The sequence below is a fragment of the Mesoplodon bidens genome, assembly GCF_964165515.1.
Source record: "Mesoplodon bidens genome assembly, chromosome: 19".
NCBI lineage: Eukaryota > Metazoa > Chordata > Mammalia > Artiodactyla > Ziphiidae > Mesoplodon > Mesoplodon bidens.
The window spans coordinates 56,433,429-56,448,285 of record NC_138179.1 but is presented as its reverse complement, the minus strand read 5'-3'; the positions used below and the strand labels follow the sequence as shown (position 1 = coordinate 56,448,285).

At 54.3% G+C, this 14,857-nt stretch overlaps 1 protein-coding gene across 3 annotated transcripts in view; it reads right to left on the bottom strand.

Moving 5' to 3' along the window:
- Window positions 1–91: 91 nt before the first annotated feature.
- The window catches only part of ABCC3 (ATP binding cassette subfamily C member 3), a 46,249-nt gene continuing 31,483 nt past the window's right edge, over window positions 92–14,857 (bottom strand). For 2 of the 3 annotated variants that reach the window (XM_081219532.1, XM_081219534.1), the window contains 9 exons: window positions 14,418–14,728; window positions 12,916–13,115; window positions 12,634–12,760; window positions 11,492–11,593; window positions 9,044–9,190; window positions 8,736–8,894; window positions 7,981–8,147; window positions 5,355–5,549; window positions 92–2,741 (listed from right to left, as the gene is read on the bottom strand). In XM_081219532.1, the coding sequence (XP_081075658.1) occupies window positions 2,633–2,741; window positions 5,355–5,549; window positions 7,981–8,147; window positions 8,736–8,894; window positions 9,044–9,190; window positions 11,492–11,593; window positions 12,634–12,760; window positions 12,916–13,115; window positions 14,418–14,728 (1,517 nt within the window). In that variant the 3' untranslated portion in view covers window positions 92–2,632. Of the gene's footprint in view, window positions 2,742–5,354; window positions 5,550–7,980; window positions 8,148–8,735; window positions 8,895–9,043; window positions 9,191–11,278; window positions 11,382–11,491; window positions 11,594–12,633; window positions 12,761–12,915; window positions 13,116–14,417; window positions 14,729–14,857 lie in introns of those variants that run through there. The other variant, XM_081219533.1, reaches the window with a different exon arrangement.

The following is a 14,857-nucleotide window of genomic DNA, read 5'->3' as shown; positions in this document are numbered from 1 at the left end:
TTAATTTTGGCCTCCTAGACGGCACTATACTTCTAGTAATACGGGGTTCAAATTGTTGGACAGTTCCAGGGAGAAAACCCTCTGGAGGAAGAATAGGAGGGACTGGTCCCCACCCGAGCCTCCTCCATCCTGCTGTTGCGGTGGCGTGCACGCCCGCCAGTGGCACCGGAGACAGATATTTTGTGCGGTGTCTTCCTCTCAGTTCGCAGCGGTCGGCTTCATTTCCCCAGAGTAGCTGAGCCAGCTAGACGGAGGTCACCCTCTGTTAACCACGTGTTTTGATGATCCTGTTTACTTTACACAACTGAGCCTCTCCTTGGGGCTGTCAGCCCCTCTCAGGGCCTCAACGAGCTCAGAGGCAAACTCCCAAGACAGGGGAGGAAATACAGCCTTACACCTTCAGATCTTCAGCTGAGAACGATGCCGAATGAATCTGCATTTCTGTTGGTTTGGGGCAGCTAGAGCCTCACAAGCCAGATGTCATGCCAAATCGGCCTGATAAATCAGGGAGCACAGCAGAGGCCTTTTCTTAGCTCCAAGGAGACGAGGCCGAATAATTGGGGCATCTGTGCTTCCATACTTGCTTTATCACAAGGATGGACATCTTCTTCTATCCACTCATAAACATCCTGGGCAGAAACAGCCTGCCAAAAAATGTGATTAACCTTTAACAAATGGTCCTGCAGCACAGGCTGGCCCGATGCATACAGAAAAATCAGATCAAAGGAGCCATCTCCACACCTACTGCAAACCATTTAGGGTGGAGGAAAAAAAAAAAAGCCATCACCCACAGCCAGTCACATTATACCAAGAGTAAAGTTTGAAGAAATGAGAGTCAGAGGAGACCAGAAAACTTAGTAAGGTAACAAAGAGAAGAGATCCCTTCCAAATAGAAGGCCGTGTGCCAGGTCAATTCTGACCTGCAGAAAAATAAACACTTCATTGGCTTGCTCAAGAAAAGCAAATTTAATTCACCCCTTCATCTCATTTACCAGCCTGGGACTGTCAGGATAGGGGGCAGCCTCTGGCTGCTCTGTGCTCCAACATTCAACTTCAGCCACAGTGAGGAAGGTGAATGACTTGGAGACCTCACTGGTGACGGGGACCTGTCCGGAACAGACTGTTAACGGGGCAAGGAAATAAAGCACCATGCATTTCTCATCCCCTAGGGCAGCGGTCCCCAACCTTTTTGTCACCAGGGACCGGTTTCGTGGAAGACAGTTTTTCTGTGGATGGGGTGGGGGGATGGTTCAGGCGGTTATGCAAGCGACGGGGAGCGATGGAGAGCAGCAGATGAAGCTTTGCTCGCTTGCCCGCTGCTCACCTCCTGCCGTGCGGCCCGGTGCCTAACAGGCCATGGAGCGGTACCGGTCCACGGCCCGGGGGTTGGGGACCCCTGCCCTAGAGAAGCAGGCGTAGTGGTCTGAGGGATGACATAAATGTGGAGGTGTTCGGGACTTCCCTGGTGGCGCAGTGGTTAAGAATCCACCTGCCAATGCAGGGGACACGGGTTCGAGCCCTGGTCTAGGCAGGTCCCACATGCCACGGAGCAACGAAGTCCGTGTGCCACAACTACTGAGAGCCTGCACTCTAGATCCTGCGAGCCACAACTGCTGAGCCCATGTGCCACAACTACTGAAGCCCACGCGCCTAGAGCCTGTGCTCCACAACAAGAGCAGCCACCGCAATGAGAAGCCCACGCACTGCAACGAAGAGTAGCCCCCACTCGCCGCAACTAGAGAAAGCCTGCGTGCAGCAACGAAGACCCAACGCAGCCACAAATAAATAAATTTAAAAAATAAAATGAACTTAAAAAAAAATGTGGAGGTGTTCACAGCAGCTTTCCCAAGAGGCCTCGGGTCAGATTTCAGGGGTTTTATTTCTCACCTTTTTACCGTATCTGCACAGCAGCGCAGGAACTACTGGCAATTACGCAGTGAATTTTGGCTGTGAAGACAATATTTCTAGCCCAAAGTTCTTGGGTCTGAAGTTTTCAGATAATTCCAGCCGTGTAGATGTGTATAAAGGTTACCTCTGTCTCTCCCTCCTCCCTCCCTGCCTCCTCTAAAGGTCCTACCCCCCAGACCTTGTGAACAGAGAAAGGCTACATTGGGGTGTCTGTATTGTTGACACGTAGCTTTGTTTTATCAGCGCTCCATTTTTAATGGATCCAGGCCAGCACCCCAGAGTACCAGACTCGGTTCCTAGGGACGGCCTGACCTGGCAGTCTTCTGTTCCAGAAGGAAAAAGCTTTATTTAAAAAACAAAACAAAACAAAAAACACTTCAGAGTAGAAAATATGAAAAATCATGGGGGTAGGGAGGTCACGCCATGAAATGATTGAAAACAGTACCGTGTGGAAATACCACACATTGGGAATCGGGGGACCTGGGGACTAGTCTGGGCTCTGCCTCCAATTAGCTATGACTTTGGGCATGTCATTTGCCTCTTGGGCTTCACCTCCTCGCCTGAAGCATTTAGCATGGCTATCCTGCCAGGCACTTAACAGGGACAAAAACCTGACAAATGCCCCCAGCGTTTGCCATCAAGGCCATTCTGTAGACATATCAGGTGTCCTTTCCCTTCCTGATGAAAACCAGGAATGTCCAGGAAGAAATCCCAGGAATATAGTTTAGGCAAGTCCAGCATCTCTGGCCATCCCGTAGAAGATGCCTCTGGCTGCAATGAGGTTGGCTGGAGAATCAAATTCAGCTATTGTCCCTTTGTCCAGGACCAGGACCCTAGCCAAAGAAAAGAAGTGGTCAGGTCTCCATCGGCCCAGATCTGGTTTCATGGTCCAACCTTACCCTTTTGGGTACTGCTCAGGCCCCGCAGTGACATGCCAACCCTCCCACTTCAGTCAACCCACCCAACACAGTGCTGCACCACATACGCATGCTTGCCAGGCTGGTTATTTTAGCCACTCCGTTTGCTGTCCTGGCAGATGAGACAATTTCTGGGATCAAACACAAGGTCCGATTCATCTTTGCTAGTCGGGGCTCCGAAAACCTTCCCTAATGAGCCCTTCCCTTCGCCAGGGTCACAGGGCCTGTGTGCTTCCATCTGCTTTGTGCCAACTCAAAAAGGCACACGGCGGGAAACTGGGCTGCAGTGAGGCGTGATGCTGGAATCTGGGGCTTTGGCTGCAAATTTGGCTGCTGCTGATGGGTGGATCTCCCCCCGCCCACACACACAGTCAAGCCTGGGCCTGGGATTAGAATCTCTTGCCAACTAAACACCGGGTGCACCTGGTGCAGGGCCAACAGGCTGGCTCCCACGGTGAGGCAGGAGCAGAGAGGGCTCCCCCAAGTCCCGGGAGATGCTCCTCAATGAGAGGGCCTGGACTGCACCCACTCTGTTTGCCCGCCTATGGGGCTCCCAGAAACGTGTCCTGGGAAGATGTGTGTCTGTGGACATCGCTGCCTAGCCACTGCCCAAATTGAGGCCCAGGAGACTGCCCGCCTCGCTTCAGTGGCTTCTCGTTGCCTTTAGGGTAAGGGCTGACTGCTTTCCCGTGGTCCTCACAGTGCAGCAGCGTGAGGCCTCTTTCTCCCCGTCCTCTTGGTTCTACCGCCCCTTCACCCTTTCTACTCCGGCCTCATGTGCCCTCCTACCTCAGGGCCTTTGCATGTGATGCAGCCTTTTCCTGAAATTTTCAGCTCCCTCCCTACCCCATCTCCTCCCCTGCTCCCCAACTTTTACTCATCCTTTAGGGCTTGGCTGGTGCTCCCCTTCCTTTGGAGAATAAGTGTCCTGGCTGCCCTGTGTGGATTGGCTTCCTCTGGCCTACACGTGTGGACTCCTGCTTCCTTCCTGAAGGCTCTAATTACACGTTCAGTAGCATGATTATTTGATTAATCTCTGCCTGCCTCACTCGAATGACTGAACTCCCTACCCCAAGGTCAGTTCGAGTTTTCGCCCCTCAGGGCTGCTGGTGAAAACCATTTTCAGTTAGGCCTGGGAAGAGATCCTCTCAGTCCAGCCCTTTCCCTTGTCTGGACCCAGGGCCCGGGCCTTCCTGCCCACCCTCCCTTTTTCCAGTGGGATCCTGGATGGGAGTGGAGGGGGTGGTGTGTGGTAGGGATGGAACAGGCAGTAGCATCAGGCATTCTCAGCTTGGTCCCCAAGCCCCTGGGAGCTGTGTGGGGAACTTCTGAGAGAGGGCCAAGGTCTGCCCATTGCCTTGCCTTGTCCATGTATCTCCCCACCTCGCCGTGCCCTGCAGGTGTTTGTTTTGTGAATGAAGCCTTGCTGACGTACTCCCACTACACTCCTTCAGCATAGATTTGTTGCAGCCTCCTGCCTCTTCCTCGCTCGGAGCTCCCGTGTCTCCAAGGGAGCCAGCCTGGCAGGCCAGCACCAGCTCGCTTCCATCGGGCTTCTGAGCCACCCAGCCCCTCCCCTGTCCTCCAGCAGCACACCTTGACCTTAGACGCAGTGGGCAAACAGGTCACACGTTTCTCCTTTTGGCCGAGCGAGCTGCCTCCCCACCGAAGCCGAGAGATACCAAGAGCAAGGCTCCTTCCCTAGTCCTTTGAGAAGCTGGTTCTAGTGAGAATTATAAAGGACAACATTTCCGAGGATCACCTGCACTTTTTTTTTTTTAACATCTCTTTTGGAGTCTAATTGCTTTACAATGGTGTGTTAGTTGCTGCTGTATAACAAAGTGAACCAGCTATACGTATTCATATATCCCCATATCTCCTCCCTCTTGTGGCTCCCTCGCATCCCTCCAGTCACCTGCACTTTTAACGCTTTGTTTCATTGACTCCTTACAAAAACCCTGAGAGAGAGAGAGGTTCGTGAAGGTTCTGTGAATCGCCCAATGTCATACAGCAGTCGCGGCAGAGCCAGGCTTGGGACTCAGCCCTCTGCTTTCCCACAACAAAGCATCTACTCTGCGTGGGACCCGAGCATCGTGCACCTTTCCTCAGTGACTTCCTGGTCTGTACGCCTACCTCACAGGATGGGAATGAGGCTCAAATGAAGCCATGGCCACGTGGGCACTCTGGAAACAGTGCTCAGGAAGTGACGGGATTTGGCCTGAAGGATCTGGTTCCCCTCACCTCATGGTATGAAGGGGTGGGGGGGGGCTGTGGGCCATGCCTAAGGAGCCCCAGTGTGCCCCTTCCCCACAGGTTGGTAACCCCAAGGTGTCCCTTGGGTCTCAGAAGGCATCACTGTGCCCCCGGCGCCCAGATAACCCACGCCTTTCTGCCCTGCCCCCCAAAACCTTAGACGATCCCACGAGGCTCCCATATCCACATATCCAGATAGCCTGAATCTGCCTGCCACTTGCCCACGGCCCAGGCGACCCCACCAGGTCCCTCCCTGCTTGGGTTCCGGTGCCCCACCTGGTGTAGTCCATGATGGTGTTGAGCCGATGGGCGATCGTCAGCACCGTGCAGGTCTCAAACTGGGTGTGGATGGTGGCCTGGATGAGGTCATCGGTCTCCAGGTCGACGGCGGCCGTGGCCTCGTCTAAAACCAGGATGCAACTCTTGCGAAGCAGGGCTCTGGCCAGGCACACAAGCTGCCGCTGGCCCACGCTGAAAATGGGGAAGGCAAGGTATCTCTAGCTGGGTGCCCCCAACCTGACCCCAGGCCTCCTTCCCCAAACTGTTTCTGTCTCCACTCCTTCGCAATGGCCCAGGGCTGGCTCTCTGTCTAACCTCTCCCATTTCTGCCTTAGCCCAGTACTCCTGGAACACCGAGTTGAGGTCTGGACACCACAGGGATAACGAGGGGCCTTGCGGGTAGAGCCAGGACTTAACAACATTGTGAAATCCCCAGCCTGTCTCTGGCACCCCTGGTCTCTTCTTCCCGTGCTTTCTTCCCTCTCCTCACTCCTCAGCCAGTGTCACCGTGTTTCTCTGCTTCAATCTCTCAGTCATTTACACCTTAGTAATAACACACATAAATGACTCCTCCTGGATATTTGCACACATCATGTTATCTTGCTGAGCCTAATATCACACCATTTAGTCATCTTCCGCCCCCGTGGGGAATATAGGTCAGGGTTCCATTGTGGGAACAAGGAAGGGACAGGGTAGAGGAGGCTACGGGGGTTCCCCGCGTCTGGTCCCCGGGAAGGCGGAGGAGGAGCGGAACGCATACCTTCAGCCTCCTGCCTTGGAAGCTAGAGATAATGAACAAAGAGAGGCTGTGTTCCCAACCACAGAAGCTGCAGCACCCCCCACACCCAGGGACTTCCCGCAAGGGGTGAGTCACTACAGCGGAGCGAAGGCCAGGCTCTCTCCCCGGCCTATTCCCGCAACTTATGAAGGTTTTGGCAGCAGAATGAGCCACCAGATAGAGCTCAGGGTTGATTTATGGTGGGACTGGCACAGGATACATGTTATACTTAAAGTGGCTACAAGCTCAGTGAGGGAGGAGGGGAGTGGATTTCTGTCTCAGATCCTGGTGGGTGTGGGGATGGAGGGGATGCTCTGGGGAGAGGTGCTGATGGCACGCAAGGATAGGAGAATGGACCAAACAACAGCTGTGGGGCACAGGGTCTGAAAGCCTAGGCCCGTCCGCCAGCCACCCCATGGTTGTGTAACAACCATGGTTGTGTAACACACATGGTTGTGTAAGTGAAGTCCAGGTACTGTGCACATTCATCCTTACAGGGCTGCCTGGGGAGGTGGGGGCATCCCACCAATGGCTATGATGCAGCAAGGAAAGTTTGGGGGCAGAAGCTCCCACTTCCCTGAGCCCTTGCCTCACCCCTTGCTAGCTGAGCAGCTTTGGGCAAATAATTTTATGCTCTGGAGCCTCGTTTCTGGCCCACAGGACTGCAGTAAAGATGAAAGGAGATAGTAGAGGCCAAAGTACCTTGAACACTATTAAGTGCTGAGCAAATGTACAGGTTTTTGTTTTTTTTTGGAGAGAGTCCAGTCCGTAGGTATGGCCCGAGTAGAATCATACGAATAGCTAAATTTCTCAGGAGTATATCCAGTCCCAAGTGCTTTCCATTTCACCACAATAACCCTAAGACTGCTCTGTCCAGATGATGGCCACTAGCCACATGTGACTGTTGACCACTTGAAACACGACACGTCTGAATTGAGATGTGCTGTACGTGTAAAAATACACACGGGATTTTACACTTGAAAAAATGCAAACTATCCGTAATAGCTTTTGTATCAATTACATGTTGAAATGATATTTTAGATATATTAGGCTGCATAAAATACACAATTAAAATTTATTTCACCAGTTTCTTTTTTTTTTTAATGTGGCTATTAGACAAATTTTATTTACATATATGTGGCTCAGAGTATATTTTTATTGGGCGGCACGGTGCTAACAGGTATGGGACTGTTATTATCCCATACTCCTTTCAGAGTAAAGGAAAAGAAGGCACAAAGAGGTTAAGCAGCTTGCTCCAAATCACACAACTAACACAGGTACAAGTGTCTCAAGCCTTTAGACTCAGTAAGAAGTGACTCTGGCCCTCCCTATACACGGCACAGTGACTGGTGATATAAAGTCTGGGGCTATAAGGAAGCAAAGAAAGGCCCGGAGAGCTCACTATGCCCATTTCTAAACCACAAACAAAATTGCATCCACCTTGGAAAATATCTAAGATTTCTCTAAAACTCTGTAGGTTTCCTCTTATCTGCTCCACAGGTTCAGCCCACAACCCCTCCTCAGGCCAAGCACCACACTGACAATCTCACAGGAGAGGACCGATTAGGGCTTTGGAACCTCCCAGGCATGTCTTCTCCCAGCTGTGTGACTTTGGCCCCGCCTCAGTTTCTCTGGAGCTTGTGTGTGTGAGGAGTCAGTGAAGTAGTGCACAGTGCCTGGCACACAGAATATGCCCAATACAAGACAGTGCCCCCTGCGTCCACGCTGGCTGAGATGGGAGTGGGAGGGCAGGAGGGGGCTGGCCTGGATTTGGTGTCGTTTGATGCTAGACCCTCTATAGTGCTGCAGAGTGCTATCCCTGACCCACCCACTCCCAGCTGTTACCTGAGATTCTCCCCGCCCTCGGAGCACTGGAAGTCCAGGCCTGCCGGCTGGGATCTCACAAACGTGTGCAGGTGGGACAGCTCCAAGGCTCGCCACATGTCTTCCTCCGAGTAATTGCCAGAGGGGTCCAGGTTCATGCGCAGGGTCCCCGAGAACAAGATGGGGTCCTGGGGACAAAGCAAGGCCTCAGAGGGAGGCAGCTCAGGCCCCATAGGGAGCCATGGGCCCCGAGGCCAGGGAACAAGAAAGGGGTTGAGGTGGCGGCATTCCCACTCTGACCCCAGCCCTCCAGGAGGGAGGCAATGGCCAAGGAGATAGAAAAACACCTGTGGGGAAGTGATAAACCTCAGTTTTGCCAACCCAAAATCCTGCACTAAGGCAGAAGCCTGAACCGCTAATCTGACTCCAAAGTGTCCAGTCAGAAGAAAAAAATACCCCAGAGGAGTCAGAAAAAGGGAAATGTAACTCAGAGCTGTGAAACCAGGAGACCAGGATAGAAGGCCTCTGGGGTGGGCTGTGTGGAGGGGCCTGTTGTTCTGCTGGTCCAAGAGGTCAGAAGACAGGGTCTTCTTGGGCAGGAGACACCTGACCCTTCCAGACCCACGACGGGGGCCGCTCTGTGGCTCTGGTCCTGCCGTCCTGCTCTCCAGCCTCCCAGAGAGAGGTCCCAGTCTAGAACTCTAAGCTAGAGAGCAGGGGTAGGACCTGCCGCCAGGGTCACGGGTCAGTGTGGCCAGCCCACGCCAGGCTGCTACCTGGGGGATGATGGTCAGCTGAGAACGCAGGTCATGGAGCCCGATGTCGGCCACATTGAGGCCGTCGATGAGGATGTCGCCCTCCGCGGCTTCCAGGATGCGGAACAGGCAGAGGGTCATGGACGATTTGCCAGCCCCAGTGCGGCCCACGATCCCCACCTGGAGGCAGTGGGGGGTCGTCAGGGGGAGGCTGGGGGTCTGCGGGGCTGTTGCCAGGACGCCCCTGGGAGGCCAAGCAGACCCTTGGGCTGGGCCCCTGCCATCCCACAGACCCACGCTCCCCAGGGAAAAACCCGCCCCACACGCACCTTCTCGCCACCTCGGACTTGTAGACTCAGGTTCTTCAGCACCAGCTCCAGGCCTGGCCGGTAGCGCACAGAGTAATTCCGGAACTCCACGTCACCCTGCTGTGGCCAGCCCGCTGGCGGACGGCTGCCCTCCACCACCCAGGGGGCCTGGCCGCCAGGGGAAGACAGGCTCCTCATCAGGGGGGCGCCTCTTCCCCAGCCCAGCCGTCTCCCAACTTTGGTCTGCCTCCCTCCCCAGGCCCCTGCCATCCTCACCCACTAGGGACCCTGGTGGGGAGGCCCTGGTGCTCATGTGACCCAACCTTGTGGTTCAATGTCTCTTTATCTCTCTGACATTATTCCCCACAGAACTTTGCTCTCCCCTATTCCCCCGTGCCCCCCGGCCATAAGCGGCCCCTCCCACCTGCCCTCGCTCCCCCTTTCACCATTCTTTATTATTGAGTGGCTACTCCGTGACAGGTAGTGGGGTCAACGATGGTAAACAAAACAAAGTCCTTGTCCCCATGAGGCTTACATCCGAGTCTAGGGGGGCATACTGTTGACAAATAAGTAAGTCTACATGATGTCAGATGGTGATGAGTGTGGATAAGTGCCTGGTGTTGCTATTCTGTACAGGGTGGTCAGGGAAGGCTTCTTGGAGGAGGTGATATTTAAATAAAGACCTGAAGGAAGGGAAGGAACAAGACAAGTAGATATCTGGGGGAAGGGCATGCCTGACAGAGGGAATGGCGAGTACAAATACTTCCAGGTGTGTCTGGATCACAGTGACCAAGGGGAGAGGCAGGAGACAAGTAGTGGACGGCCCCATCACATAGGGCTTTGCTGGCCATTTTAAGGACTATGTTTTTTTACCCCGAGTAAGATGTAGGGCCATGCACGGAGGAATAACATGATTTGGTGTGTTTTTAAAGGATCTCCCTGCTGCTGTTTCGAGGAGGGAGAGGGGAGGGTGTTTTGAAATGGGGGGTCAGGCTGTCAGCAGTCAAAAAGCAAAGCAGCCCGTATAGGTCGACCGCTCTCTTGAGGAGGTGTTAGAAGAATGGACAGTAGGGTTGGGGGCAGAATTTTTGAGAATGTGGAGACAGGATCACGTGTGTAGAGAGGGGATATGGGAATGCTAGGCATGAAGAGGGAGGATTTGAAGATCCCAGAGAACGGGGCACGAGGCAATGATAGGGGACGCCTGGGGAAGACAGGGGTAGACGGGGGCCCCATGGGCAGGAGAGGCCAGGTTGGGAGGAACAGGTGGGGTGGGGCTCCATGTGGGCTGACAGGGCAGGAGCTCAGGCCACAGAAGCCACGAAGTGCTTTCCAAGTAGGAGCGAGGGGCTATGTTGTCTGAATGTTGCTGAGCAGTTGAATTAGATGAGAACAGGAAAGTGTCCCTAGGTGGGGACGTGGGAAAGTCATCGGGAAGTGGGTTCAGTGGAGTGACAGGGCCAGAAACCAGGCCACAGGGTGATGAGGCAGGGGGGAGAGCACCTGCAGACCATATTTTAGAGCCAGTTTCACAACAAAAGAGAGCAGAGAAATGGGACACAGGATACAGGGGAAAGGGAGGGTTGGTTTGAGTGTCTAGAATGGAAGCTACAGGAGCTTATTTTTGCGTGTGGATGGGAATCATCCGACAGAGGGAGCAAGATGGGTGATGTTGCAGATGGAGGGTGTGACTGAGGGGTGAAGTCCTTGGGTGGCCACGCGAGGAAGTAGAGGGAATGGAGTTTGAAATGGGAAAGGAAGAAGGTGGAAGGGACACAGGCGGATTTGAAAGTCTGGAGGCAGGAAGGCGGAGGGAGTTCACATCTCGTAAAGCCGTTTTCTCACCGAAGCTCTAGGCAAGGTTGATGACTGAGCCTATGATGACCGATGACCGAGCCCAGGGAGAAGGGCAGGTAGGGGCTTAAGGAAAGAGAAGGGTCAAAACAGAACTTTCTGAAAGTGGGAACACACGCTTCTTGGAGAAGCAGAACAGGAACACCCAGCCGTGGTGTGTGGTTATAAACTTGAAGTAAAATCAGTGATTTTCTCCAGCAGCGTCTGAGCAGCTGAGCACCGGCATGTTTCCGAAGGTAGACAGATGGGCTCAGCTGGGGTGAGGAGGACAGCGAGCGCAGGGCAAGGGAGCTGGTGGAGCAGAGCATCCAGGCTGGCTGAGCTCACGGACAGAGGGACAGAGGCAGGGCACGGGACGGGGGGGCCCCAGGGGGACAAGGTACTGGGACCCAGGAGGGCTCGGAACAACGGGAGCTGTCCTCAGGGCATCAGGAACGGCTCGAGGGCAGACCTTGTCTTGCTCTACACCTCCTCACCTAGACCTCTGGTTGACACTCAAGAAGGGCTGAATGAATGAAGGAAGGAAGGAAGCGCCACCTGAACAGCTGGCCTGGGGGGGTAGGGATGGTGGGTCACCAGGCGCCCCTCCCTGCCCCAGGCTCATCCCGTACCCACCTCAGTCTCCGTCTTGGAGTACTCTTTGACTCTCTCCACGGCCACAATGTTAGACTCCAAGTCTGATATTGTTCGTATCATCCAGTTCAGAGCCAAGGTCACCTAGCCAAAGGGACTGGGTCATAAGCGGGGCAATCTCTCCTCCCCCTGAAATGGCTCTGGGAGGAGGTCAGACTCCTTGACTGTGCTCCTATCCTATCCCGGCTATGACCCAGGTGGGTCTGGGCAAACCCATAGATGTGCCACCTGGGGCTCAAGTCACAACTGCACCTCAGGCAGTGACCATGCAGACTTGACACAAGTCCACCCAGCCCAGTGTTTCTTAAACTTCAATATGCACAAGAAAGATTTCCCAGGGAATCTTGTTAAAATGTAGCTTCTAATTCAGTAGGTTTGTGGTGGGACGCGAGATTCTACACGGCTAAGAAGCTCACAGATGATATTGATGCAACTGGTCCTTGGACCACACTTTGTGGATCAAGGAGTCTTGATAGACAGCGCTGAAGCCAGAGCCCCAGGTCTATAGTATCAGAATCTACAGTTTAAGATCTCCAGGTCATTCATATGCACATTAAAGTCTGAGAAGACTGACCTGTCTGGACTGTCCTTTGTTTACAAAACGTTCAAAACTTGAGTCACCGGAGGCATTGCAAATGTGATCTGCCTCACAAAAATTCCATCTGCGGTTATTTAACGCTTTGACAATAGGCTGATATCAGGGTGACCTTCCCAGGCTCCAGTTACCTGCTTTGTGTACTTTCTCTGCAGGCTTGTGAAATGAGGTGTATTCCAGCTCTCCACGTCCCTGCCCCCAGACCCCTGTCAGGGTTGACCTCTAGATCTTATGCAGGCAGGGCCAATTCTATTTGTCTCTTGGGGCCAAGCTCCAAGATAATTTCTCCAACACTCCAAGGTAGAGACCTCCTCTGGGCTCCTACGTTCTGTGCCTTCCTCCACTAAGGTCTGTGCGCCCCACAGGACCATCCCCTGCTGGTGGGAGGGACTCTCCACCCTTGACTGGGAGCAGAACCTGTGGCTGGCCCCCCTTTGCGGCAGAGCGAGGTGCTCAGAAGATGCTTGTGAAACCTGTGTGGCCTCTGCCCCAGTGGTGGCCCTGACCCAGGACCCAGACTTCTGCGTACCTGCAGGGCATAGGACACAGACAGGCCCACCATTCCCGGGCTCAGGCTGCTTCTCCCAATCACAGCAAAGAGTGCAGTGAAGAGCACCACACAGTTGCCCACGAACTCCACTCGGACCCCCAGCCACCTGCGGGGATTAGGCGAGGAGGAAATGGGGCAGGTTCAAGAAGGGGGCTGTTCAGGGGGAGGGCGGGGCCTGGGCCCAGAACGCCAGGGTCTCCCCCGCAGAGACACTGGTGGAAACTCATGGGAGGCGCAGGGTCTGAGGGAGCTGCTTCTGACCTGTTGGAGGCCATGTAGGGGTAGCAGCTCCTCTGGTTGGTGTCCACCTTAGCATCACTGATGGCCTCGAAGTCCTGGCTGCGGCCATAGGCCCGGATGACGCTGGAGCCGGTCACCGTCTCCAAAAAGTGGGAGTAGATGGGTGAGCGGCTGACAGATTCCAGCCGCTTCAGTTGCCGTGACGTAGCCACATAGAGGCGCTGACAGGGGATGGAGAAGGAGCTTGGAGTCAGGACCGTGGGGCCCCAGCTCAGCCCAGCACGCCCTCTGGACCCATGTGAGCCGCCTCCCCGTCAGTTCCACTGGCCCAGAAGACCTTGTTCCCTGCCTCCCGCTCCGCCCAGAAGAACCCAAGACTTGGGGGCCTGATACGGCTCCACGAACTCATCCCACCCTTCCCCCCTGGTCAGCTCTGCTCACTGTTCCAGGCCACTTTGTCCACGAAGCCTTTCCCGACTGCCTCTCAGCTCCTGACCCCCCCACCTCTGCGGCGGCCTAGATTATTGCACTGACTCTGCTTTGCCTCCTGTCAGTGACGATGCCTGTCTCCACTTAGGGGCCCTAGCAGTGTGTTCAGACAATCAAAATTTTGCAAAATTTGCAAACATAAGATAATTTTGTATTCTTTTCCTTAAAGAGCCTCTCCCCGCCCCACCCCCCAGTTGTTTAAACTTCAGCCCCACGAAAACACAGTTCTGCCTCCACTTTCCATCTTCTACCCTGTGGGCCCCAAGATGGCCAGGGCCACGTAGGATTTGCATCTGAGAGTCCCCCGTCCCAGCACAGAGCACAGTCTTCACACACAGGCCTGAGCTTCTGGCCACCTGTGGATTACCTGCATCGACTGATTAATTGACGGCAGGATAGGGGCTTAGCAACACATATGCCTCTTATAGGTAGCTGTATCTGAATGATATCAACTCATCCATGTTAAAAACATGTATGCAAGTTTAGATATATCTAAAAAGAAGGGAAGGATAATGTGTCTCAAACTGTTGACAATATTTTCCTAAAAAATAGCCAGCAGGGGCTTCCCTGGTGGCGCAGTGGTTGAGAGTCCACCTGCCAATGCAGGGGACACGGGTTCGTGCCCCGGTCCGGGAGGATCCCACATGCCGCGGAGCGGCTGGGCCCGTGAGCCATGGCCGCTGAGCCTGCGCGTCCGGAGCCTGTGCTCCGCAATGGGAGAGGCCACAACAGTGAGAGGCCCACGTACCGCAAAAAAAAAAAAAAAAAAATAGCCAGCAGGAAGGAGTTCCAGGGCCAGTCACAATTTACAAGGATTTCATTTTATCCTATCAACAACTCTGTGAGGTAGGTTCTATGATTCTATTTTACAGGTGAGGAAAATGAGTTTCCAAGAGGTATTTACTGAACCAAATCCAGCAGTGAAGCTGCGGGGCCTGACCTCCCTACATCCCACTACTGGTGGCCCCCGGGAGAGCCCCGGCCACACAACGGCCGTGCCCACAAAAAGCCACACCCACCCACTCAGGGCACACCTGCACAAAGAGGTAGAGGACAGCCAAAGGCAGGATGACCACAGCGAAGAGTGGCATGCTGGCCACGATGACCACGAGGGTGGAGATGGAGTTGTAGAAGGAATTCAGCAGCACGAGGATGGTGGGAGCCAGAACCTCATCGATGACGTAGATGTCCTTGGAGAAGCGGTTGAGGATGCGGCCTGAGGGCGTCGTATCGAAGAAGGACTGTGGCGAGCGCATCTTGTTGTGCAGCAGTGCCTGGTGAAGCAAGCGCGCGGCCTGGACGCCTCCCACCGCCACCGTGATGGCTGACAGCATCGCCAGGAGCCCTGGTGCAGGAGGAGAGGGGCGCTTGTTCACCTGGGCCAGGTGGCAGGCATGCAGGGGCAGGTTCCGAGACGGGGGATAGCCTCGGTGAACTAGGCAGGCTCAGAGGCAGGTAGACTGCTAGGGTGGGT